This window comes from Ovis aries, chromosome 24, assembly GCF_016772045.2.
Source record: "Ovis aries strain OAR_USU_Benz2616 breed Rambouillet chromosome 24, ARS-UI_Ramb_v3.0, whole genome shotgun sequence".
NCBI classification, from domain to species: domain Eukaryota; kingdom Metazoa; phylum Chordata; class Mammalia; order Artiodactyla; family Bovidae; genus Ovis; species Ovis aries.
Window position 1 is genome coordinate 20,575,413 of NC_056077.1, and position 27,502 is coordinate 20,602,914.

Below are 27,502 nucleotides of genomic sequence, written 5' to 3' on the forward strand. Positions count from 1 at the left end.
GAACTCAGCTAACGCCCTGACCTCATGGAGCTTATACTCTCATGGGAGAAACAGCATGAGAAAATAGACACTAGATAGCAAAAAAATGTTGTTTTTTTTTTTTTTAAAAAAAAGGAAGGAAGAGGGAAGGAGGAGTATGGACGTGGGAGGCTGAAATTTAAGAACAGGCAACAAGGGTGATATTAGACTCCAGATGTGAAGGACTGAATAAGTGCCTCACGTAGGTCTACTGAGGGGACCAGCATTGGAGGCCGAGGGAAAAGAAGAGCAAAGACCCTGGGAGGAAGCATGACTGGCGATAATAAGGACTGCAGCCAATGAGGCTTGAGCACATCGCGTGCGTCTGCGTGCATTTTGTGGCTGGGGCAGGAGGAGACAAAGAGGGCTTCCAGGCCAGCTTGTTAAAGCCAAACTACAGAGATCAAGATGCTGGTTTTCACTGAGTGAAAGGGAAGGCTTTTGATCAGCTCCACTCTGGCCGTTGGGTAAGTCGGCCAAAGAGACTAAGGTGGCGGCAGGATGACAGGGATACTGCAGTCACCTGGGTGAGAGATCATGGTGGCTTAGACTAGAGCGGCAGAGTTGGAGATGAGCAGAAGTGGCAAATACCGGCTGTGTTTTGAAAGTAGAGCTAAAAGGATTTGTTAATCAATTGGATGTGCTATGTGATAGAGAAGAAAAAAAAAACCTCCAGGTTTTGTGATAAGGAACAAAGGATTTTCTACTTTAGAAAAGGAGGTCATGATGGAAGTCTCTCTTAGAAGACGTTTTAGCTAAAGCTTGAGGGAGGAGGATTTTACCACATAAACGGCAGGAAGAAGCCCTAACACAGGAAAGAAACTGGCACACTGTATGGCCCAACATGGCTCATAGTTTCATGTCTGAAATGCAGTACTTGGTTGCAATCTCAAAAACGACAGAATGATCTCTGTTCATTTCCAAGGCAAGCCATTCAATACCACAGTAATCCAAGTCTATGCCCCAACCACTAATGCCAAAAAAGCTGAAGTTGAATAGTTCTATGAAGACCTACAAGACCGTCTAGAATGAACACCCAAAAAAGATGTCCTTTTCATCATAGGGGACTGGAATGCAAAAGTAGGAAGTCAGGAAATACCTGGAGTAACAGGCAAGTTTGGTCATGGAGTACAAAATGAAGCAGGGGGAAAGGCTAACAGAGCTGTGTCAAGAGAACACACTGGTCATAGCAAACACTGTCTTAAAACAATACAAGAGATGACTTTACACATGGACATCACTAGATGGTCAATACCGAAATCAGACTAATTATATTCTTTGCAGCTGAAGATGGAGAAGCTCTATGTAGTCAGCAAAAACAAGACCAAGAGCTGACAGTGGCTCAGATCATGAACAATTATTGCCAAATTCAGACTTAAATTGAAGCAGGCAAAACCACTAGGCCATGCAGGTAAGACCTAAATCAAATCCCTTACAGTTATACAATGGAAGTGACAAATAGATTCAAGGGATTAGATCTGACAGACTGAGTGCCTGAAGAACTACGGATGAAGGCTCGTAACACTGTACCGGAGGCAGTGATCAAAACCATCAAGAAAAAGAAATGCCAAAAGGCAAAACGGTTGTCTGAGGGGGCCTTACAAATAACTGAGAAAAGAAGAGAAGCAAAAGGCAAAGGAGAAAATGAAAGATAAACACATCTGAATGGAGAGTTCTAAAGAATAGCAAGGAGAGATAAGAAAGCCTTCCTTGGTGGTCAACGGAAAGAAACAGGAAAACAAGAGAATTGGAACAACAGAGTGGATAAAACGTGGTCCACCGGAGAAGGGAATGGCAAAAACACTTCAGTATTCTTGCCTTGAGAACTCCATGAACATTATGCAAAGGCAAAAAGAGAGGACACTGAAAGATGAACCCCCCAAGTCGGCAGGTGCCCAATATGCTACTGGAGAACAGTGGAGAAATAACTCCAGAAAGAATGAAGAGATGGAGCCAAAGCAAAAACAACACCTAATTGTGGATGTGACCGGTGATGGGAGTAAAGTCTGATGCTGTAAAGAGCAATATTGTATAGGAACATGGAATGTTAGGACTATGAATTAAATTGGACATGGTCAAACAGGAGATGGCAATTTAGGAATTAGACATTTTAGGAATCAGTGAAATACAATGGACTGCAATGGGTGAATTTAGCTCAGGTTACCATTATATCTACTACTGTGGGCAAGAATCCCTTACAAGAAATGGAGTAGCCCTCACAGTCAACAAGAGTCTGAAATGCAGTACTTAGATGCAGTCTCAAAAATGACAGAATGATCTCTGCTTGCTTGCACGGCAAACCATTCAATATCACAGTAATCCAAATCCATGCCCCGACCAGTAATGCTGAAGAAGCTGAAGTTGAATGGTTCTATGAAGACCTACAAGAGCTTCTAGCACTAACACCAAAAAAAGATGTCCTTTTTATTACAGGGGACTGGAATGCAAAAGTCAAGAAACACCTGGAGTAACAGGCAAATTCGGCTTTGGAGTACAGAATGAAGCAGGGCAAAGGCTAATAGAGTTTTGTCAAGAGAATGCACTGGTCATAGCAAACACCATCTTCCAACAACACAAGAGAAGATTCTACCCATGGACATCACCAGATAGTCAATACCGAAATCAGACTGATTATATTATTTGCAGCCAAAGATGGAGAAGCTCTATACAGTCAGCAAAAATAAGACCAGGAGCTGACTGTGACTCAGATCATGAACTCCTTATTGCTAGATTCAGACTTAAACTGAAGAAAGTAGAGAAAACCACTAGATCATTCAGGTATGACCTAAATCAAATCCCTTATGATTATACAGTGGAAGTGACAAATAGATCTAAGGGATTAGATCTGATAGAGTACCTGAAGAACTATGGATGGAGGTTCGTGACATGGTACAGGAGGCAGTGATCAAAACCATCCCCAAGAAAAAGAAATGCAAAAAGGCAAAATGGTGGTCTGAGGAGGCCTTACAAATACCTGAGAAAAGAAGCGAAAGGCAAAGGAGAAAAGGAAAGATATATCCATTTGAAGGCAGAGTTCTAAAGAATAGCAAGGAGAGAAGAAAGGCTTCCTCAATGATCAATGCAAAGAAATAGAGGAGAACAATAGAATGGGAAAGACTAGATATCTCTTCAAGAAAATTAGACATACCAAGGGAATATTTCATGCAAAGATGGGCATAATAAAGGATAGAAACAATATGGACCTAAAAGAAGCAGAAGATATTAAGAAGAGGTGGCCAGAATACACAGAGGACTATACAAAAAAGATCTTCATGATCCAGATAACCGTAATGGTGTGATCACTCACCTAGAGCCAGACATCTTGGAGTGCAAAGTCAAGTGGGTCTTAGGAAGCATCACTATGAACAAAGCTGGTGGAGGTGATGGAATTCCAGTGGAGCTATTTCAAATCCTAAAAGATGATGCTGTGAAAGTGCTGCACTCAATATAGCAGCAAATTTGGAAAACTCAGCAGTGGCCACAGGCCTAGAGAAGGTCAGTTTTCATTTCAATCCAAAAGGAAAGCAATGCCAAACAATATTCAAACTACCGCACGATTGAACTCATCTCACACACTAGCAAAGTAATGCTCAAAATTCTCCAAGCCAGGCTTCAACAGTACGTGAACCGTGAAATTCCGGATGTTCAAGCTGGATTTAGAAAGGCAGAGGAACCAGGATCATGTTGCCAACATATGCTGGATCATTGAAAAAGCAAGAGAGTTCCAGAAAAACATCTACTTCTGCTTTATTGACTATGCCAAAGCCTTTGACTGTGTGGATCACAACAAACTGTGGAAAATTCTTCAAGAGATGGGAATACCACCTGACCTGCCTCTTGAGAAATCTGTACACAGATCAAGAAGCAACAGTAGACTGGTTCCAAACTGGAAAAGGAGTACGTCAAGACTATATATTGCCACCCTGCTTATTTAACTTATATGCAGAGTACACCATGAGAAATGCTGGACTGGATAAAGCACAAGCTGGAATCAAGATTGCCGGGAGAAACATCAATAACCTCAGATATGCAGACACCACCCTTATGGCAGAAAGCAAGGAAGAACTAAAGAGCGTCTTGATGAAAGTGAAAGAGGAGAGTGAAAAAGTTGACTTAAAGCTCAACATTCAGAAAACTAAGATCAGGGCATCCAGTCCCATCACTTCATGGCAAATAGATGGGGAAACAGTGACAGACTATTTTTTTTTAGGTTTAAAATCACTGCAGATGGTGACTGCAGCCATGAAATTAAAAGATGCTTAGTCCTTGGAAGAAAAGTTATGACCAACCCAGACAGCTTACTAAAAAGCAGAGACATTACTTTGCCAACAAAGGTCTGTCTAGTCAAAGCTATGGTTTTTCCAGTAGTCATGTATGCATGTGAAAGTTGGACTATAAAGAAAGCTGAGTGCCAAAGAATTGATGCTTTTGAACTATGGTGTTTGAGAAGACTCTTGAGGGTCCCTTGGTCTGCAAGGAGATCCAACCAGTCCATCCTAAAGGAAATTAGTCCTGAATATTCAATAGAATGACTGATGCTGAAGCTGAAACTCCAATACTTCGGCCACCTGATGCGAAGAACTGACTCATTTGAAAAGACCCTAATGCTGGGAAAGATTGAAGGTGCAAGGAGAAGAGGACGACAGAGGATGTGATGGTTGGATGGCATCACTGACTTGATGGACATGAATTTGAGCAAGCTCGGGAGTTGGTGATGGACAGGGAAGCCTGGCGGACCGCTGTCCATGGGGTGGCAAAGAGACGGACCCGACTAAGTCACTGAACAACAGCAGCCCAACATAAAGCCAGCGCGACAGAAGCTCACTGGGGAGCGTGGAGTGGGAGCTGGAGGAGCAGGTACGGTTCACATTACACAAAGTGTTATCTGCCATGGTAAGGAAAGTTCAGATTTTATTCTAAGCACGTAGGAAAGTCATTTCACCCAGTGTCGAAAAACACACTTATTACACTTAAAGAGGGAACCTTACCACATATGATTTTAAAACAATTTTTAGAGGTTGACAAACAAGATTTAACATTTAATTCATTAAACCAATATTAGAACTTAACCAAGAATAAGTGGTAACTGGAAAGCAACTTGTGTTACCTGGTACTGGCCATTTGAAGGCATAATTAAATTGTGGTTGGTTAGTTTTCCCTCACAAGGCAAAAACAAAGCAGCAAAACCCATGAAACACCCCTCCAGCTCATTTTAAAACATTTTACACCCATTTAAAATAAAACAGTGTACTGTTGTTAGATCAGTGTTAAAATACATTTTCTGGTGATTTAAATATTAACAATGTATATTAATGTACTTAAGACTTCATATACCAAGTCTATGAAATAATATCTTGTATTCACAAGACATCGAAACCCTTTACAAACTGTTCAACATTGCAAACATCTGACATTATTTTTTAATATCTTTTCAAGGTAGTTAATCCAGATTTTCAAGTGAGAAGCACAAAGATGCTAAGAAGTGATCTGACCAATTCCACGTGGTAAGTCATAATAAGCAAAAGAGAAACCACTGTCAACAGATTCTAACTTTCACCCTCATCACGATTCTCTATTATCCACATCCACACACTTTCAAGTTTGTTGACAGGGATGTCCACATCTTTGTTTAAGGTACAGAGTACCTCAGTCTTTTTACTTGTTTTCCTAGATGACAATGAGAAACTAGAGTTGAGCTCTTTGGCTTTCACTGCCTGTGCTGCCACGGAAAGCATACACAACCCCAGGCAAGTTGCTATCTTGTTTTCACTAAATGAAAAAGGAACTACGTACAGCTGAGATTTCCAGAAATAATTATTTTACACTCATAGAGTGTGTAATGTGTATTCACAGCCCCACAAAATAACCACCATGCTGAATTATTAAGGACAAAGCAAACATTACCTAGACATTACTTAAGTCTCTCCTGGCCTGCTATAAAGTGGTGAGTAACCACTTTCCTCACTGGGAAAGACCAGAGACTCACCAAAGATATTCTTATCCGGCAACCAAAACTGAGCCAAAACCTCTTCCAGAAGCAAGACTAATTTGAGACCATCTACAGCTATTTCCTTCAGTTAGGACACTACCCATGTTACTAAATGTCAGCTGGGAGCGCCTTTCCCGTTTCTGCTACCGCAGAAGAGACGCCCAGTATAGCACTCTTGCAGTAAACATCAAACAGAGAGGAATTTGAGACTTGTCCTTATCGCAATCCTTATTTTGACTTAAACAAAACCCAAGCCTGGCTCAGTAACCTGAAGTCTCAGTCTTCTAAATATTTCATTGGATGTGTAGGATAGAATTCTGGCAAAACAAGTCTCAACTACAAGAAAGCGTCTGTGAAGTCACACTGTATAATAGGATATTACTTCATCTGTTAGTTTAAAGACAAATGTCTTTTTTGGTCTTTAAAAAAAAAGTTTATTTCCTGTTGTGTAGCATCTGGCTTCCATTACCAAAAGGAGCCAAAAGCTGGCAGTAAGCCCAAGAAGGTTTTCTAAATAATTTGGGGAGGGAATGGGAGAATATTCAATGTCCTTTATTCTTACTTAACCCACAAAAGAAAAGGAAACAATATAGTTTTGAAGCCTTATACACCTGTTCATCTCACTTTACAAAAAGGATTTTCGTTAAGAGGTTGTCTTTTCTAAATCCTATTGAACTGGCGTAGGCAACCACTAAAAATACCACAGATTTACTGCAGGCTTGAGAACTGCAACTTTCAATACCTTCATGTTTCATATTCTTCCACTAATCAGTCTTTGCAAGTGATAATAATCTATTTTAACAATATAAACTATTAGCTTTAAACAGATAGTCTACTCAGCCCTATGCCCTAGGTAAAAAATTAACTCTAGTAGTCAGGTGATTTTTAAAAAAGATCTTCCTTCCAGAATTCTGAAATCTTTAAATTTCACTGCTCTTACATTTTTCTTCAGTTTTTTTTTTCTTTAAAGAGGATGGCATATTCCCATGTTAGATGTAGTCTCTAGCATTCATTCAATAACGTTAAGGCTGAAAGTTTTTCCTACTACAAAACCAAATGCGTCATCTGGTGATGCTTCTGTGTAACTCCTGTTGCCGATGTTACTATAATTGGGAAAGCAAAAAATCTGAATATAAACATCAAGAAAAATGACGGTGTCAGTTTTAATGACCCTCCAAACAGTGATTCAGCAAATTCATTGCTCATATGAAAAAGGTACTCATCTTATAAAGTAGAAATCTTAATTTAAACTAAGATTTCATTTGCTGATCTATACAGTAGAAACCTGAATCCTTACTCTAAGCTTGCACAGCTCGCCAAACGACAATTACAACGGCAGCTGGTCTAAAAGAAAACCCAGTCTCTGAAGTCTTTCCACCTTGTTCTCAGGGGCACATTTCAAAGCAAGCACCATCATTACCTACAGAGAAGGCTCCTGCTGTCCCAGAAAGGATCTTACTCACAGAGATCACAGTCAGTATTCTTACTTTGTCAACTCAGCCCTCTGACAAAAGACACTCTCTTGAAAGTGTTTTATAAAAGCAACGGGTTTTCTTCTTCTGCCTGCACAGTTTCACGTTTCTAACAAGGTATGAATGGTAGACCACAGCCTTCTGAGGTTAGAAACTTTCAACAATTTTAATTTTTACAAAGAATGCCCCAAGCAAACTTTGGTAAAGAGATTCAATCTACTTAAGTAATGCTTCTATTGCTAAAGAAAAAAAAATTGTAGTTCTATGACTGAGCACAGGATCTCAGAAAACTGTTTTAGCAACTCTCTTCAAGTAAGGCTCTCAGTGAAATTAATAGTGAGGATGTTAAAAAATGAACAGACATGTGTCTGCACCTGATAAAATCCCACTAGATCTGCTTATCAGCCCAAGAGGACAGACTTGCTCCCAAACCTTACACAGCAGCAAAATTATCTAGGGAGGGCGAGGGCCCACCCACTGCCAAGCACTGTAGTGGGCACACCAGAAGGCAGCACCTCCAGTCAACAGATTCCTAGTAAATGAGTAGGATCCTGTCTGTCCTGTGGACAGGCACTGTAGTCCTAATGCCTCAATGAACACCTGGCACAGAATAAATACAATTTTTGAAAAATTAACAAACGATCCATTAGAAGTTTAGGAGTTAACATATAATGTAATGAGAGTGGGACAAAGAGACCCTTCTATTCACACTGAAGCCTTCATTCTTTCACAGGCCAAATTCACAGTTGTGACTGTTGGAATTTCACATCTATTCCTACCCCACACACTTGGTTATGACACACAGGGTTATGTCAAAGTCCATGGTGATAACAAATGTAAAAGTCCTCTGAAAAGAACAGACCAAATTCCAAACGGAAACTGGCACAGGAAGTTTGGACCTGTGCGCTTCAAGATTTCATTACATCTGCACACCTGATGACTGATTTCAATCAGAGGTTAGAGAGTTCCACGTCTAACCTCTATATGTTGCATTTGCTCCTCAGTAAGTTGAAATATTACAAGTGGTTGTTCCTAACAACCTCCCACAGGGGAAACTGCAGCGTAGACTAACGTGCCTGGTGGAAGAGAGACATGAAAACAATAATCCTGTGTGAGTGCCTCAGTTCAGGTCAACAAATGGTAAAATTGAGTTTCTATTATGTGCTAAGTATTGTGCTAGATAGATTAAAAAAAAAAAACTGTACAGAGCTACACTTTCTAAAAACAATAAAGAAAACTATTTAGTTATGATTATAGGGCAAACTGCTTCATTTCTTTATAGGGAAAGGTTGCAATTGCAAAATGGTTGCCTCATAAATTCTGGAGAAAGTATCAAACTAGGCCATCAATCCCTCTGAGGCATTCTGAAAACAGGTTAAAACATAAGACAAATTTGCCTTGTGTATGCTGTGAATATGATGGCAAATACTGCAGTACAGCCACTGAATAGGTTAGACTATGTAAGCATAAACTTTGACTTATATAAAGGCTATATAAACTTTGATTTAAGCTACCAGCCACAATATATTGATTTAAGAAATCACCTTCCCCCAAAAGAGTTCCTTATGTTTCTTTTCTGAGTCTTTCGAGCCTACATTCTTCCCCTCCGGCTAAGTTCAATGGTTAGCATGAACAAACACCATGGTCATTTAATGTTCAACTAAATGAGATGGTAACTTTTTATGCCAGTTGAGAGATGAAAAAGTTGATTTACGCAGAATTGCTGGAACAGAAGATGCCTGAAAAACATTTCTCAGGAGACAAGAAATCCAGGACAGGCCAAGATAGGAATGCCTCTTGTGAAAAAGCTAGGGAGCAAAGTGAAGGAAGCAGGTGAGGCACAAGTGCCCTCAAGTCATTCACTTACTTGGCATCTGGTAAACTACGCCTATGTAGCCCCCCTCTCAGCCCGTCTGACACCAACTGTAAGAGCTGTAAGCCAGGTGGCGAAGAAGAGATAGGGGTTTGAGCAGCGACTAGGACGACTCCTCATTCTGAGTGTGCGGATTCAAAAATACTTTGCCCTATGGCAGAAACTAACACAGTATTGTAAATCAACTAAATTCCAACAAAATCAGTCAAAAAAAAAAAAAAAAAAAAAGACTTGCTTCCACATTTGAGGGAAGTCACTTGGCCGCTTTAGCATCCGCGTTACCCATTTGGAAAAGGGGAATAATATGAGTTACTCTCTCAACGGAGTTACTGTGCGGATCAAATATGTGCGCGATTCCTGCCACACGGCACTGCCACCCCGGGTCCACCACCTGCAGCAGCTCACTCGCCGGCTATGAGCACCGGCTGTGGTTCCTCCCCGACGCGGACAGCCCGGTAAGGGGCCACCCCTCTCCGCTCCGAGGAACACCTTGGGGATTAAATGAGTTAATCCCCAGAGAGAGCTCCAAACGCTGCCTGGCGCCCGGTCAGCTCCTGACACGCAGTAGTGGCGGGGACGATGGGGGATGCTGATTACCGTGCAGGAGCCCGGGCCCGCGCAGCGGAGTCCTCCCGCGCAGGACCAGCAGACGCGACAGTCCCAACGCCAGGTGAGCGCCAGATCTTCCCCGATCCTGGCGTCGGTGGGCCCCGAGCAAAATAAACTTTTTAACAGTTTCGCGGCCAGGAGGTGAAGCCTCGAGCCGGCAGCCGCCCTGCCCTGGCCAGGCCCCGCCTGGCGACCGCACCCTCACCTTGCTGGAGGTCCTGGTGGTCGTACCACGGCTCGTCCTCCTTCATCTCAAACTCCTCCACCAGGTTTTCCGCCAGCATCTCGGCCGGCTCTTCTGGGGGCAGCGGCCCCCGCCGCCGCCGGCCCGCCTCAGCCGCTGCCCCGGGCTCTCCCCCGGCCCCTCCGCCCTCAGCCAGAGCCGCCCTCGGGCGGGACGCGCCGCCGCCCAGGCTCCACCGCGACGCCTGACCACAGCCGCCCACAGCCGCCGCCGGCGCCGCCGCGGGGCGGCCCGCAGCGCACGCCGCGGACTGGCTTCCCTCGCGCCGCCCAACCGCCCCAACGGCCGGCACCCCGGCGCGAGCTCCTGAGTCGGCTCTCCGAGCCGGCTCCTCACGCCGCAGCCGGGCCCAACGTGGCACTTTGGCAGAACCCTCCCCGACCGGGGCTGCGATTCAAACCCCCGGCGGCCCCTCGGCCAATCGCGAGCAGGCCGCCGGCCGAGCGGCGGCGACTTCGTCCAATCGCGTCTCGCCGCAGGCCCGCGGTTCGCCCGGTATCAGAGGCAGGCAGCCAATGGTGACTCCTAAGGAAACAAAGAAGGCGGGAAAAGGACAAGGGGTGCGGCCGAGGGTCCCGCCCTCTTCTCCCTTCGAAACGCTTCTGGCCGTGCATTCGGCGCGCTGGGGTGAGGAGGTAGTGGCCTTCGCTTCCCCTGTGGTGGGTGGCCGGCTGCATGGCCGGTGGACGGGCTAAGTGGGCGTGAGAATCAGAAGTACGGTCTACGAGCAGCGGACGGTTGCGGGAGGGCGGGAGGCGCGAGGCGTGCCGGGACCCTGAGGTCCGCTGCCCCGCCGACCCCTGCTGGTCTTCTGACTCCCAGATTTGCTCTGCTTGATGCCGGGAAATCGAGGATCGATCGGAAGTTCAGGGCAGTTAACTGTTTTCTTCTTGATATCTGAGCCCTCACCTCCAAATCGCTGAGAATTTGTACTGCCCCTGAAACGGTGGGCCTCAGACCCACCTGAAGGTGCAGTTGAAGCGACTTCTGAGAAAAAATTTGCAAGCGTTTTTGCATACTTTTTTAAAAAAGAGAGATCACCTGTTAAGCATCTGGAGTCATGATGTTCCACCTGGAGAGAGGAGATTGCAGCCCTAGCCCTTGATGGCCAGTAGGATAGTGAAAGCTGTTCTCTGCATACAACAAAATAAATACTGCTCGTAGGTTGTGGCTTTTACCATCCTCGTGCAGACAAAACATAAAAATTCTAAAATAAGGTGACAGATCAGAAAGTCAGTGTTCTTAGCCTTGATGTAATGGTGAAGGTACAGCTGACAGAAGACAGCTATTGTGGAATTCCAGCCAGTAATCTTAGAAGGAACAGTCGTTTCAGAGGTGATAAAAGAGGAATGGTAAACTCACATTTCTTCTAAATCCAGGGACACTAAAAAGTAAAATGTTACTGATCTATTTTTATTGTTAGGTTAAGAAAGAAACTAGGTTGACTATTCTGCCCTAACTGCCCTTATTCTGGTAGAGGTATTATTAGTCCACAGCCAAAAGAAAATAACTAAAACTATCTTAATTTACAAGTCACTACAGATAGAGCTCTTTGGAAAGAGAGATGATTGGATTTAGGATTTGCTGATGATGATTTGTTGAAGCTGAAGAGCCAGAATCATGCCTCTGACCTTCAAGAAACTCATCTTTCATAGTCACTAGTAACTGAAAGTGCTAACACTTTCCCCATGGCAAAAGCTTATTTTGACTCCAAATCAAACGGGAAACTGTATTGAAATGTTCTTTAGCATTCTTCAAAAAACAACAACAAAAAAGAACGATCTGAAGAATCAAAGTTATTGATGATTTTTAAGTCCACACAAAACCCAACACACCAGACTTTATGCCTTTTGGTATTAGTGCGTTCTTTTTAAGAACACTGGGGGAACTTCTCCACCCTCCGCCCCTGCCCCAGAAAAGCTTGAACAAAAATTGCACTGAGAAAGACAAGTTAGCTTTCAGTGCTAAACTCCCTGCTTTCAAGGGGTCTCCATCATTATTTAGAGTCCATGTAGTCATAGCTGAGAAGCAATCATAAGCAGCCTCTTCAGCAACATTATTATTTGGTTTAGCAATAGGTTAACAATAACAACCCAAGTTGATTCTGAAAGAAGGGTTTTGGGTTTTCATTTAATAATTCACCAGTATTTAGTGCATGTTCCCAGCCTAATCATTACACCATTTTGCTACTTTTAAACTCTTCTATATAAAGCATTTTGTATTAAAGAAGAACCAGGTTCAGAAATCCTTTGTTCCTGCTTATAAAGATACACTTACTATTCATGTTCTTTGGTGTTTTGTTGCTATAGTAAAGTCAAGTCAGAGTTTTAAGTAGTGTTGACTTTAAAGCCATTGTAAGTGGTGGTTTTCAGTTTGATACCTACTGAAATAAGTGTTTATTATAATGAAAATAATCTAAAGCAAAATATCAATAGTTCTTTCTGCAGATGGAAATAAGAAAGATTTTTACTTTTTTTTGTCATAAACAGAAGTTCAGGCTATGGAATTTTTTATAATGTTATCAAAACTTTGTATCTACCATGCTGCTGCTGCTGTTAAGTCACTTCAGTCGTGTCCGACTCTGTGCAACCCTATAGACGGCAGCCCACGAGGGTCCCCCATCCCTGGGATTCTCCAGGCAAGAATACTGGAGTGGGTTGCCATTTCCTTCTCCAATGCATGAAAGTGAAAAGTGAAAGTGAAGTCGCTCAGTCATGTCCGACTCTTAGCGACCCCATGGACTGCAGCCCACCAGGCTCCTCCATCCATGGGATTTTTCAGGCAAGAGTACTGGAGTGGGGTGCCATTGCCTTCTCCTGTATCCACCATATATATACATATATATGTGTATATATATATGACATTAACTTTATGTTTCAGACAAGATGGGTGCTTAACTCAAAATCTTTAAAAAAAATTTGAACTCAGCTAAGCAAGCTTATGATTCCTTGCAAAATTCTGAGTTTATAAATACCTGCCTTCTGACTTAATGATAGATCAGTTCAGAAGGTGTGGCACGCTTCTTGTTTTAGCATGCCTGAAATAAAACTAAGAAAAAGAAGAGTGCCTAGATATTGGTGGGCTAAATTTGTGTCTTAGGGCTTCTCTGGTGCTCAATGGTAAAGAGTTTGCCTGACACTTCAGGAGAGGCAGGTTCAGCCCCTGGGTTGAGAAGATCTCCTGGAGAAGGCAATGGAAACCCACTCCCCTATTCTTCCCTGGGAAATCCCATGGTCAGAGGAACCTGGCAGGCAACAGTCCATGGGATCACAAAAGAGTTGGACACAACAACAAATTTGTATCTTGACTTTTGGTTCTCCTGATCTTGTTTTTGGCTCTCTTAGTAACCAGTGGCCTCGGCTTCAGTCTTCATTCTCACTTATGCCAAAAGTAAGTCTCTAGAGTGAGGTCTTCAGCAGTAGTTCCCAGCTTTTTCAAACTGGAGAATTACCTTCATAGCCAAAAATGTTGGTTCATCTCCACATTTTAGTACTTGTATTTTTCAAAGGTTTGAGCATGCATAGTAACAAAAAAGTTCATATATATGTTTTTTTATCATTACAGCAGAATCTATAGACATTTTAAGAAAGCTAGTACACAAGTGAGTAAAAGAGACATGAGTTTGAGCAGGCTCTGGGAGTTGGTGATGGACAGGGAAGCCTGGCATGCTGCAGTCCGTGGGGTTGCAAAGAGTCAGACATGACTGGGCAACTGCACTGAACTGAGTACACAAATGGGCAGATAGTCTATATTTTATTTATAGACAATGCTTGATCTACAAATGGAATTATTAACCCTTTTGATGATTCTCTACTTCTATAGAATTAAAATCATTTTTGTATCTACATGATGCAAAATGAAGCTCAGGGACTTAGGTCATTTGATCATTTGAGCCAAATGTCCACTTCCCCCTTATAACTTGCTCTCTGGATCCCCAAGTAATTGGGTAGTATAGACTGAGGTGCCTGCTTAATTCCCAGGGATTATTTAAGCAAGTAGCGTCTCTCGAATTATCTGGATATTTGTATTTTCTGCTTGAGTAAGATTTTGGAGAAGTGCGTATTAAAGAACCCGCCTGCCAATGCAGGTAGATGTAAGAGACATGGGTTCAGTCTCTGGATTGGGAAGATCCCCCGGAGAAGGGATCCCATTCCAGTATTCTTGCCTGGAGAATCCCACAGACGGAGGAGCCTGGCAGGTTGCAGTCCATAGGGTCGCACAGAGTCGGACATGACTGAAGTGACTTAGCACGCACACACCATTATAAAACAGGAAAATTCTGTTGTTATCTTAAAACTATAGTCAAGATTAAAAAAGCAATACGAGTCTATACCTACCTCTTGCTTGGTTAACCTTTTTCTGCTTTGCAGTTGGAGAAATCAAGTCCGTGGATGGGTAAAACAAATAGGCCGGATTTAAGAGGAAGGTTTACATGAGAGCAAGGACCAAATGGGTTCTTTCTATACCCATGTTAGTGTGTCCTTTGGGCCAAAGTTACATAGGCTGTAAGATCAAAAGAGAATCAAAAGATCAACAAAAGAAGATAAAAAATGAATCTCTCAATGCAAGTCTGTACTACTGAATGGACAACTTTATACAAAGATGAAAGGCTTGCTTCTATTCTTTCTCTCAGACACTACTTAAGGATGTCACCTCATTGTTTCAATTCTGTTGTGCCCTCCCAAGTAGGGAGGATCAATTCAGTTCAGTTGCTCAGTCGTGTCCGACTCTTTGCGACCCCATGAATCTCAGCACGCCAGGCCTCCCTGTCCATCACCAACTCCCGGAGTTCACTCAGACTCACGTCCATTAAGTCCGTGATGCCATCCAGCCATCTCATCCTCGGTCGTCCCCTTCTCCTCCTGCCCCTAATCCCTCCCAGCATCACAGTCTTTTGAGTCAACTCTTCACATGAGGTGGCCAAAGTACTGGAGTTTCAGCTTTAGCATCATTCCTTCCAAAGAAATCCCAGGGCTGATCTCCTTCAGAATGGATTGGTTGGATCTCCTTGCAGTCCAAGGGACTCTCAAGAGTCTTCTCCAACACCACAGTTCAAAAGCATCAATTCTTCGGCGCTCAGCCTTCTTCACAGTCCAACTCTCACATCCATACATGACCGCTGGGAAAACCGTAGCCTTGACTAGACAGACCTTAGTCGGCAAACTAATGTCTCTGCTTTTGAATATGCTATCTAGGTTGGTCATAACTTTTCTTCCCAGGAGTAAGCGTCTTTTAATTTCATGGCTGCAGTCACCATCTGCAGTGATTTTGGAGCCCAAAAAATTAAAGTCTGACACTGTTTCCACTGTTTCCCCATCTATGTCTCATGAAGTGATGGAACTGGACGCCATGATCTTCATTTCTGAATGTTGAGCTTGAAGCCAACTTTTTCGCTCTCCTCTTTCACTTTCATCAAGAGGCTTTTTAGTTCCTCTTCACTTTCTGCCATAAGGGTGGTGTCATCTGCATATCTGAGGTTACTGATATTTCTCCCAGCAGTCTTGATTCCAGCTTGTGTTTCTTCCAGTCCTGCGTTTCTCATGATGTACTCTGCATATAAGTAAGGAGGATAAAAATGCCATAAACACATCTCCCTGGTCACTAGTTAAACGTGTCTAAACTCTTTGATATGTTTCACTTTTATAAGTTGGAGGAGATATTAAAATATATATTCAAGTAAAGCCACACGCTATGCAAAATAGTGTTCCTGGCAACGTCTCAAAAATTGTTGAGTAAGTGGATTAAGAAAGTAAAATGTTAAATCTGGTTGCATATTCACAGCTAGTGCTTTTGGACTTTTATTTAACTAAAGTTAACTAGTATCTGGTGGAATTTGGTCACCCATCAGCTGAATCAGCTCTTGTACACAAGTAGTGAATGTTAACCGTTTCTTTTTTTTCTTAAACTAAAGGAAGAAGAATTCCTCTGCATGGAAAATGACATTTTTAAATATCAAATCCATTGCTTGGGCATTCTCTCTAATAACATTAGGGACTGAAATGCTCAACTCTGTCTTCAGTTTCTACTATGTAAAGCTTTTTTTACATCTGTACAAGGTTTCAGAAGTGGCTTTTTACCAAGCCCAGGTGAGATGGAGCCCTGTGGTCCTTTTACTTTAGGAAAGTTTCTCCTTCTAGTTGTGCCTCGTGATTTCCAAAAAGCTGGCTCTTCACAAGTTGAAAGAGTTATCAAGAAAAGGTTATCCATGTCCAAGATCCTCTGTTTAAGGGCAAAGAGACTTCTAAAAGATGGTCACTTATAACAGCTTTAATGCATATATATACATATATATATATATGCATATATATATCTAGAAAAATAATACAAATGAACCTTTTTGGAGGCAGGAATAGAGATACAGATGTAGAGAACAGACATGTAGACACGATGGGTGTGGGGTGGGCATTGGGATGAATCGGAAGATTTAGATTGACGTATGTGTGTCTAGTCAAGGCTATGGTTTTTCCAGTGGTCATGTATGGATGTGAGAGTTGCACTGTGAAGAAAGCTGAGCGCTGAAGAATTGATGCTTTTGAACTGTGCCGTTGGAGAAGACTCTTGAGAGTCCTTTGGACTGCAAGGAGGTCCAACCAGTCCATCCTAAAGGAGATCAGTCCTGGGTGTTCATTGGAAGGACTGATGCTGAAGCTGAAACTGCAATACTTTGGCCACCTCATGCGAAGAGCTGACTCATTGGAAAATAGCCTGATGCTGGGAGGGATTGGGGGCAGGAGGAGAAGGGGACAACAGAGGATTAGATGGCTGGATGGCATCACTGACTCAATGGACATGAGTTTGGGTAAACTCTGGGAGTTGGTGATGGACAGGGAGGCCTGGTGTGCTGCGGTTCATTGGGTCGCAAAGAGTTGGACACAACTGAGCGACTGAACTGAACTGATGCGCACTGCCATGTGTAAACAGAAAACCAATGGGAACCTGCTGTATAGCACAGGGAGCTCCGCTTAGTGCTCTCTGGTGACTTAGATGGGGGGGATAGAGGTGGATAAGAGGGAGGGGATATATGTATCCGTATAGCTGATTCATTTCCTTGTACAGCAGAAACTAACACAACACTGTAAAGCAACTGTATCCCAATTATAACAAATAATGACAGCTTAAAGTTTAATGGATACATTTTTGGTTATCTGGAAAAATTCCTTATGTGGAAAAATTAGAATTATTATTAAGATATTCTGTGCTTTGAAATGACCTATATATTTACAAATTGTATTGTAACTCATTACCAATTAGGTGGTCAGAATGGATAGAGTTCAAGGTCTTAAAAACCCATATGGTTTATAATGTTACTTGTTTATTACTAACAACAACATCCTTGATTTAATAAGTGTTTTTTTCCATTTTGAGATAGCAAGTGCTAATATTTTAACCTTTCCTGATGAAATTATGTAAAACTGTGCCATGGTCTGTAAACAGGCCATCATTCTTTGCAAAGGTATGGCCATATGCCTTGTGGGGAGACAGCGGAGCATAATGATTGAAAGCACGGACTCCAGGGTCATCTGCCTTGGCTCAGGCCCTTGGTTCAGTCATTTATTAGCCGAGAAAGTTGCTTAACTTCTCTGACCCCCAGTTTCCTCATAAAGAAGGGATAAGAATAGTGCCTACTTCATAGGGTTGTTTTAAGGATTTAGTGAAATAATTCATATAAAAACTTGTTCAGTGCGTAAACACATTCTGGTTTTGGGGTAGAATTAGCTGTCATTATTATTTCAGTATGTATACTTCCTGCTGATTCTGGAAGCAGTGACTTTTTTTCCCACCTGATCAACTTTGGTCATTTCATATTAGTTAAAAATGCAAGTTACTTTCATTGGTATAAACTACACTAAAATAATCCTGTGTTTGTTTGTTTTTTTCCTAGATGATTTTAATGATCTGGAATGCTCTTAACGACCTGACGGGGTACTTTCACAACAACTCTAAGGCTGACTGCTGTTCCAGTCATCACAGTTCTGTTTTGTATGGTGCCCCTTTATATGCAGCAGCCTTCCTGCTTCCTTGGTTCCCATGGAAATACTATCATGAAGGTGACTGGCTTAGTGGGCTTCAACTGGTGGTATCATTGTGTGCTTTTGATAGCACACTTACCTTTGTTCAGCAAGCCCAGTGTGTACTGTTTGCAGAAATTTTCACTAGATACGAAAGTCGGCTTCAGCTTATTCCAGTCAACCAAGTGGCATCACTGGTAGGATCTACCAGTATCCTTTTCTGTGGCCTCATCTCTGATAACCTGGAAATTTTGCTCAGTTTTCAGGTCATCGCTGTTATTGTTGCCATTTTGGCTACTGCCAGCCTTTATACTGGCATGTGCCACGTAAGTCACTTAGAACCTAAAAGAAGCCCCGAGGAAAACCATCTCTCAGAAATTGTACAGGATCTCCCCTGGACCTCCGTCGTCTCATTGGTGAGACAAATCTTGACGCAGAAAAACTTTCGCCTTTTTCTGATAGTGAATTTCTTCCAAGTCTTCCATTTAACCTTCTTCAGTAACTTCATGATGATATTCGTTGATAACCTCATTCCCATGGATGTTCTTCCTTCTTCCATAAGGAGCATCATGTATGGGGCAGGCTTTATCTGCCCACAGGTAAGTGATGGTTCTTCATGTATCTTCCTACAAGGATTAAAGATATAACTCTTAACTAGGCTAGGGCCTTCCCTGGTGGCTCAGTGGTAAAGAATCCGCCTGCCATTTCAGGAGATGCAGATTGAATGCTTGGGTCAGGAAGATCCCCTGGAGGAGGAAATGGCAATTTTCAAGTCCAGTACTTTTGCCCAGGAAATCCCATGGACAGAGGAGCCTGGCGGGCTACAGTCCATGGGATCACAAAAGAGTCGGACATGACCTAGCAACTAAACAAGAACTTACCTGGCTGAGAATTAAAAACCTGATTGTATCAGTAATGAAAAAATGATTCAGAATTATTAAGAGGCCCAAAGATTCAGATTCCCTACATTAGACAAGATTCAGTAGGAATATGATGGAAACAAGAGATGAAAAGAAGAAAAGGAGGAGAACCCAATAAAAGCTGAGTTCTAGGATATTTTTACTATTTTAGTTTTTGAATTTTGTCCTCTTGAGCTTCCTCATTTAAACCTCTGCAGAGCTATGGAAGAAAATGCATGGCTTCCTGTGAGCATGTCATTTTGCTTTATCCTGATATTTAAGATTCCTGTGACTGTTAGAAGGAAGAAGAGTTATTTGATCATGGATTCCTGAAGCCAGGTTTCAAAAGCACTTGGCTAAAAAACTAAGTCCTAGAATTCCAGAGTGTTAGTAAAATTCCATGGCCATGACCATTATTGTGGAGGGTGTGTCCTCCTTCAAAAAATTTACCAGCCTGTTGTTTTTCACACGATTTGGAGAACTCATGAATAAAATTGCTTCCCTTAACCTAAATCTATCCTCCAAAAATATGACTTGACCTAGCCTATGATATGGATTTTTCCTGTTTTCTCAATTAAAATATGTAATCTATACTCTTCAGGGAGTAAGTTGAGTAACTTAGATGAGATTTTGCTGCTGCTGCTGCTGCTAAGTCGCTTCAGTCGTGTCCGACTCTGTGCGACCCCAGATGGCAGCTCACCAGGCTCCCCCATCCCTGGGATTCTCCAGGCAAGAACACTGGAGTGGGTTGCCATTTCCTTCTCCAATGCATGAAAGTGAAAAGTGAAAGTGAAGTCGCTCAGTCGTGTCCGACTCCTAGCGACCCCATGGACTGCAGCCCACCAGGCTCCTCCATCCATGGGATTTTCCAGGCAAGAGTACTAGAGTAGGGTGCCATTGCCTTTACTATTTACTAACTTTTACAAAGATTTAAGCCCTGTGGAATAGAAATGGTTCTGAAATGTTCTAAGTGTTGCCACACTTTCTTAAGCAAAGAATATGGGATAGAATTTGCCTTTCTGCCATTAGCTCAAGGCCTTTATCATAGTTTGGTTACTGTATATACCATAATATTGAGAACTCACATTTTTTGCGTGTTTACTGTGTGCCATGGACTATGCCAAGTACATCATATATATCATCTCGTGTAATCCTAACTACCATTATCTTGTGTAAGCTTGACAACTACCTTCGAGAGAAAGACCTTCCAAATGAAAAAAGAGAGGCTCAGAGGCCTTTAAAGGTGTGCACTTGAAGATTCTGTCATGGTCTGTTTAGCAGAGGTTACCAAATAGAGTATCAGTTTTGGTTTATCGATATAGTCCCAGGTACTGTGTGTACATGATAAAATGATACTCTCCCTTAATGGCAGTTTGAGAGTTTTCAAGCTGTTTGTTGCTGTGTTCAATGACCCAGAATGGGGAGCTGCTTGAATTCTTGTCTCTATGTGTTATTGTCAGATTCTAGGTTATATATACATTCTCACTTTTAATCATGTACTTGCCTATAGTATCTCCTCTTCTCCAGGCAAAAACAAGTTTGTTAAACTCTTACCCAAGTTTTTTTTTTTTTTTTTTTTAAGAGTAGATAGGTATTTGGAGGCTTCCCAGGTATCACAGTGGTAAAGAATCTGCCTGCCAATTCAGGAGACACAAGAGACATGGGTTAGATCCCTGAGAAGAAGATCCCCTGGATAAGGAAATGGCACCCCACTCCACTATTCTTGCCTGGAGAATCCCATGGACAGAGGAGCCTGTCGAGCTACAGCCATAGGGTCACAAAAATCAGGACTGAGCGACTGAGCACACACACATGGGTATTTTTAAGCAGCTTTGTTGAGACGTAACTCACATACCATACTTATTAATTCACCCATTTAAAGTATACAATTCAGTGGGTTTTAGTATATTCACAGACATGTACAGCCATTACCACAGTCAGTTTTACCTTTTAAAAAATATTTAAACTTTTTGGTTGTGCTGTGCAACCTGCAGGGATTTCAGTTCCCTAACCAGAGACTGGACCCAGATCACAGCAGTGAAAGCCTGAAATCCTAACCACTAGGGCACCACGGAAACCCCATGACAGTCAATTTTAGCACATTTCATTTCTTAGAAAATAAATATGTATGAGTTGAAATAAGGTAGTGTTTTTGGTTATTGTTTTCCTGAGGTATGATCGACTCTCAGTAAATTACATGTATTTAAACTGTATGACGTGGTACATTTTGATCTATGTCTGCACCATGAAGCTATCACCACAATCAAAGTAGTAGACATACCCATTGCTCTCCAAATTGTCTTTGTGCCTCTTTGTAATCCGTCCCTGTAATTCTACCTATTTTCTAGATTTTTATATACATGGAATAATACGTACTGTTTTTTGGTCTGGATTCTTCTGTCACATTGTTGTAGTATCAGCATTTCACTCCTTTTTATTGCTGAATAATATTCCATTGTATGGATATACAACCGTTTGTTTACCTATTCACTTTTTGATGGGCATTTGGGTTGTTTCCAGTTTTTGGCTATTATAAACAAAGCTGCTATGAACATTCATGTCTTTGTATGGACGTATTCTTTTCTCTCTCTTGGGTAAACCCCTTGAAGTAGAATGGTTGGACTGCATGGTAGGTATATGTTTACTGAAGGCACTGATAACCTGTTTTCCAAAGTGGTTGTACTATTTTACATTCCTCCCAATAATGTAAAGTTTTCCAATTGTTCTACATTCTCATCAGTACTATATCAGGCTATTTAGTTTTAGCCATGTTAGTAGGTGTGAAGCAGCAGTATGTTACTGTGGTTTTGATTTGCATTTTCTGATGACTGCTAATGATGTTGAGTATCTTTTAGTGTGCTTACTTGCCATGCATATATCTTTTTGATAGATTATTTGTTCAAATTTTTAAAAATTGAATTGTATAATGTTGTAATTGTAAGACTACTTTATATATTCGATATATTATGTAGTCTCAGTAAAAGCGCTTTTTTAGATGTATGTTCAGCAATATTTTCTTCCAGTCTCTCTTGGCTACTAAATTTCAAGAGAAGTATAGCCAAAAGATTTCAATGATTCTTTTTCTCAAACCTTCATACTAACATATGTGTTTCTGTTGATCTCAATAAAAAATCATTATAAAATGGAAATCCAAAATTCCTTCAAATTTTATTCTTGATTTCTCAAAAAGTGACACCTATAAATTATTGGGGGCAAAAAAGACAGCTCTTTGGAATTTGCTGTTATTTTTTTGACTAGGTCACTTTAACACACTGCCTGTTGGTTCTGGTAATGAAGGCTAGGCGCTGCATTTTCATTTTCTCACAGTGTCTTCCCCATAGCTTTCTTTTAAGGAGTTGAATACATGAAAGGAAAGAAGAATGAGCAAGTGTTCTTTCTCTGCAATAACTGTTTTAATAGGCTTGTGACTCTTCCACATCCCACTCACCTCCAAGAGGCAGAATAGTAAATGGGTTAGGAGCATGGAGACTGCCAGGGAGAAGTCTGCCTCCCCTCTTATTAGCTGTGTGACCCTGGCTGAGTTATTGAGGCTTTCTGTGTTTCAGTTTCCTTCTCTGTAAAAATGGAAATAAAAATGGTGCCTAAAGATTACAATGAGAATTAAATGAATTGACTTTGTAAGGAATGCAAAGTTCTTGAAACAGTTCCTGGCACAAAATAAACACTCTAGAAATGTTAACTTTTATTATTAAGTCTCAGTACAGCAAATATTTATTAAATGTTCACTGTAAACACAGCACTGCCTTTATCTTTGTTTTGACTTAAGCTTCTTTGGCATCTGTTTGCCAACACTTCTGCTGGGACATGTTATTCATGAGCTTCTACTTAATAAACACATGAATGGAGAGCCAAAATCCTCAGTCTGTGGAAGGCTGTATTTTAGTACAAGCAAAAGTAGTCTCTTTTTTTGTTGCTATATTACCCATCATTGGCTCATATATTTTTACACTGGACAGAATTATAACAGCTACCAATTATTAAGTACTTTGTATGATGAGAGGGACAGAGACAGAGAGGGTGTGCTAGATGGAGGAAATGCTTCCTAGGTAAAGTAAGCTGGTAAAATTGCAGAGCTGGAATTTCAACCCAGTGTCGACTTTAAGAAAAATGCACAATATGAGAGTTGCAAGTTAAGTTTTATTTGGGGCAATATGAGGACTGCTGCCCGGGAGACAACAACTCAGGTAGCTCTCTGAGAAACTGTTCCAAAGAGGTAGTTCAGTTCAGTTCAGTTCACTCGCTCAGTCGTGTCCGACTCTTTGCGACCCCATGAATCGCAGCACGCCAGGCCTCCCTGTCCATCACCAACTCCCAGAGTTCACTCAGACTCACGTCCATTAAGTCCATGATGCCATCCAGCCATCTTATCCTGGGTCATCCCCTTCTCCTCCTGCCCCCAATCCCTCCCAGCATCAGAGTCTTTTCCAATGAGTCAACTCTTCGCATCAGGTGGCCAAAGTACTGGAGCTTCAGCTTCAGCATCATTCCTTCCAAAGAAATCGCAGGGCTGATCTCCTTCAGAATGGACTGGTGGGATCTCCTTGCAGTCCAAGGGACTCTCAAGAGCCTTCTCCAACACCACAGTTCAAAAGCATCAATTCTTCGGCGCTCAGCCTTCTTCACAGTCCAACTCTCACATCCATACATGACTGCTGGAAAACCATAGCCTTGACTAGACAGACCTTAGTCGGCAAAGTAATGTCTCTGCTTTTGAATATGCTATCTAGGTTGGTCGTAACTTTTTTTCCAAGGAGTAAGCGTCTTTTAGTTTCATGGCTGCAGTCACCATCTGCAGTGATTTTGGGGCCCAAAAATTAAAGTCTGACACTGTTTCTAGTGTTTCCCCATCTATGTCCCATGAAGTGATGGGACCGGATGCCATGATCTTCGTTTTCTGAATGTTGAGCTTGAAGCCAACTTTTTCGCTCTCCTCTTTCACTTTCATCAAGAGGCTTTTAGCTCCTCTTCACTTTCTGCCATGAGGGCGGTGTCATCTGCATATCTGAGGTTATTGATATTTCTCCCAGCAATCTTGATTCCAGCTTGTGTTTCTTCCAGTCCAGGGTTTCTAATGATGTACTCTGCATATAAGTTAAATAAGCAGGGTGACAGAACCAGTCTGTTGTTCCATGTCCAGTTCTAACTGTTGCTTCCTGACCTGCATACAGATTTCTCAAGAGGCAGGTTAGGTGGTCTGGTATTCCCATCTCTTTCAGAATTTTCCACAGTTTATTGTGATCCACACAGCCAAAGGCTTTGGCATAGTCAATAAAGCAGAAATAGATGTTTTTCTGGAACTCTCTTGCTTTTTCCATGATCCAGCGGATGTTGGCAATTTGATCTCTGGTTCCTCTGCCTTTTCTAAAACAAGCTTGAACATTAGGGAGTTCATGGTTCACGTATTGCTGAAGCCTGGCTTGGAGAATTTTGAGCATTACTTTACTAGCATGTGAGTAGAGGACAGTATATATGTGATTTTGGTAAAGGGGGAATACATGCAATCAAGCATGCTTATTTTTTAGAAAGTTTCTGCTGGTCACGAAAAACAGTCGTTACCATGAAGGATTTTAGTGCTTTTCTAGGTATGAGGAGATATAAGAATTTGACTCATAAAATCAGCTCCTGAGAATGTTTGAGTACTGAAGACTTGTCCTGCCAGTTTCCTGGGAGCACAGAGTACCTCATTTCTGCTCTCCACTCTAAACTTTTGGGGGGCGGTGGGTGTGGTGTTGGAGGTCAGCAGCTTCAGAGAACCTGATTTAATCCTTTTAGAGGCAGATGGCAGCACCCATGGCAAGGGCCCGTTTGTGGTTGACACTAGGGAATCTGGTTTCAAAATCTTGCACTTTCCACTTTGTCGCATGTTTCCTAGAGTATTACTCTGATATCTTGTGTAGTATTTTATGGGTTGGAGATTGAGAACAAGAAGCTTCATTTCAAAATGTGGAACTGTGTAAATTTACGGTATTATTATTATACATAGGAATATAAGGGGACTTGGTCTGTTTTACATACTTTATCTTATAGAAGTCTGAGAATTGGCATGGATCCTCTCAATCACCGTTTTACTATCCAGAAAAAAAGCGCTCTTGTTTCTTGAAAGTAGAGAAGTAAAACCAAAAAATCAGTCAGAGCGGAAAACCCTTATGTTTGTTAAAGAATATTGTTATTATACTTACATCATTAAAAATTCTCTTCTAATTGTATGTACATTTAGTTAGTGAAAATGATTCAGGGCTAAATAATGTGCTTTTTTATTGAAAACAATGCGTATCTTCTAATCTTTGTAAATGTACATATGTATATTTAGCACTAACTTTTTGGTCTAGAACAATGAACTTTTTCATTGCTAGCAAGAAATGCAGGAAAAAATGTGATTGAACTCTCAACATGAATCTATTAGAAAGATGAAAATATATGAGATTAGACAGGAAACACAAACAAAAGAAATCAATACAATCGTAAACTATTATTAATTTCTGGTGCTTGATTTTAGGATTAAAAAAAGTACATTTCAGATATATCTGGAATTCTTACTAAGAAGAATATAGTAAAATGTTTATTTTACTATTCGCTACTGTGTACAAGATGAATTCTGGGCTTTAATCCCAAATTTTAAAATCTGAATATATTTTAGATTTGAGTTGGCCTTTTCACATTACAATAAAGCAAGGGTCATTGTTTCATTGATAGTTCTTTTATATTTGGTTTTAGTTAAACCTCCTCTTGTTAGTATGAAAATAAAAATGTATGAAACTACTTCCCACTTTGTCCATTTTATAGGAAATAATAGCTGCTTTTTTGCAGTATATTAGTCAACTTTTATGGGTATAAATGGATAATAACACTTCTAACCATGATAGGTAGTATTAGTTGTGTGTTTCAACTGATATTATGATTCAGAAGCAAATTTATTTTTTGCTGAGAATGTTTGTTTTGTTGTCAGGAAGAGTAAACCTATTTCACTGGATTCCATCTTAATGTTATGCCCATCTGTTTCCATTTCAGTGCCTTGTGCTTTTCAGCCAGTCCTGGCTGAGGAAGTTTGGTTACTATAAAATTATCTTATTTTCATTCTACCTAGAAGGAACAGCCTCCATTGTCATGTTGCTTCTTGGACAGCAGTACTATTACTTTTTGGCTCTGTATCTCACTGTTATCATGTAAGTAAATGCCAGTGTCAATCCCCAAATTACCATAGATCTTGCCATTTCCTTTTAAGCAGTGAAACATCTTTGATCTCAAATGTATTTAGTATTCATTTCTAGGCGGTCATTATACTTTTCTGTCTTCTTATTTTGGGGGTGATTTTTTTTTTAATGTGGAGTCTTTTTTTTTTTTTCTTTTTTAACCAAATATAGTCTTTGTTGAATTTGTTACAATATTGCTTCTGTTTTATGTTTTGGGTTTTTTGGCCAGGAAGTATATGGGAATCTTAGCTCCCTGATCAGGGATTGAACCCACGCTGCCTGCACTGGAAGGTGAAGACTTAACCACTGCACCACCAGGGAAGCCCACCATTCTGGTCTTCATTTTTGCAGAGATTTCTAATGCCAAGTTTTGTAGTAAAGTTAAATTCCTCTTTCTGACCTATAAAGTGCATCGTTTAGTAAATCCTGCTGCCAAATAAAGATCTTATCCCCAAAAGATGTTCCTTGCCATCTTGGGAAATGGCTCTGCCATCTATCTAGTTGCCCAGGTTGGAGATGAGAAGTTGTCTTTGCCATCCCTTTCTTGTCTCCTACATCTAATAAGCTACCAGTTATTAGTAGTTTTAGCTCCTTAATATGTCCTGAACCCATCCCTTCTCTGTGCCCATTGTCATTCTTTTAGCTCAGGTGTTCGTCATCTCGTACCTGGATTTCCATATAACCTCCTACATGGTCCCCTTGCCCCTAGTCCCCAGTTGCTTCTAGAAGAGCGTGTCATTCCTTTGCTCAGCAATCTTTTAAGTGGCTTCTCTCTGCTTTTCGGATATAGTGCAAAATGATGATATATGAGGTCCTTTGTTATACTGGCCCTGTTTACCTCACTATCTTCATTTCTTGTTACTCCTCCACTTACAACGAACTCCTGCCCTAGAGAAACACTTTGCAGTGCCAGGTTCAAACACCTCCATGCCTAACATGCAGCATTCTATGCCTGAAAAGCTTTCACCATTCTTACCTGGCTCTCTCCTACTGTTCCTTTAGGCTGCAGCTCAAGGATGTGGTTTCTGGAAAGCCTTCCGCAATTTCCTCACCTGGATTAGGTGTCCCTCTTGCTGCTGCTGCTGCTGCTGCTAAGTCACCTCAGTTGTGTCCGACTCTGTGTGACCCCATAGACAGCAGCCCACCAGGCTCCCCCTCCCTGGGATTCTCCAGGCAAG

General features: G+C 41.5%; 2 protein-coding genes across 4 annotated transcripts in view; one reads left to right on the plus strand and one right to left on the minus strand.

The window, feature by feature from the left end:
• Positions 1 to 10,572, minus strand: part of CDR2 (cerebellar degeneration related protein 2) — a 28,292-nt gene extending 17,720 nt beyond the window's left edge. The window contains exon 1 of the mRNA XM_027961452.3: positions 10,167 to 10,572. Within this exon, the coding sequence (XP_027817253.1) occupies positions 10,167 to 10,245 (79 nt within the window). The 5' untranslated portion in view covers positions 10,246 to 10,572. The remainder of the gene's footprint in view (positions 1 to 10,166) is intronic.
• Positions 779 to 27,502, plus strand: part of LOC105604705 (transmembrane protein 180) — a 53,143-nt gene continuing 26,419 nt past the window's right edge. For 2 of the 3 annotated variants that reach the window (XM_060406191.1, XM_060406192.1), the window contains exons 1-3: positions 779 to 10,022; positions 18,088 to 18,813; positions 26,143 to 26,297. In XM_060406191.1, the coding sequence (XP_060262174.1) occupies positions 9,939 to 10,022; positions 18,088 to 18,813; positions 26,143 to 26,297 (965 nt within the window). In that variant the 5' untranslated portion in view covers positions 779 to 9,938. Of the gene's footprint in view, positions 10,023 to 10,791; positions 10,841 to 16,116; positions 16,292 to 18,087; positions 18,814 to 26,142; positions 26,298 to 27,502 lie in introns of those variants that run through there. The other variant, XM_060406190.1, reaches the window with a different exon arrangement.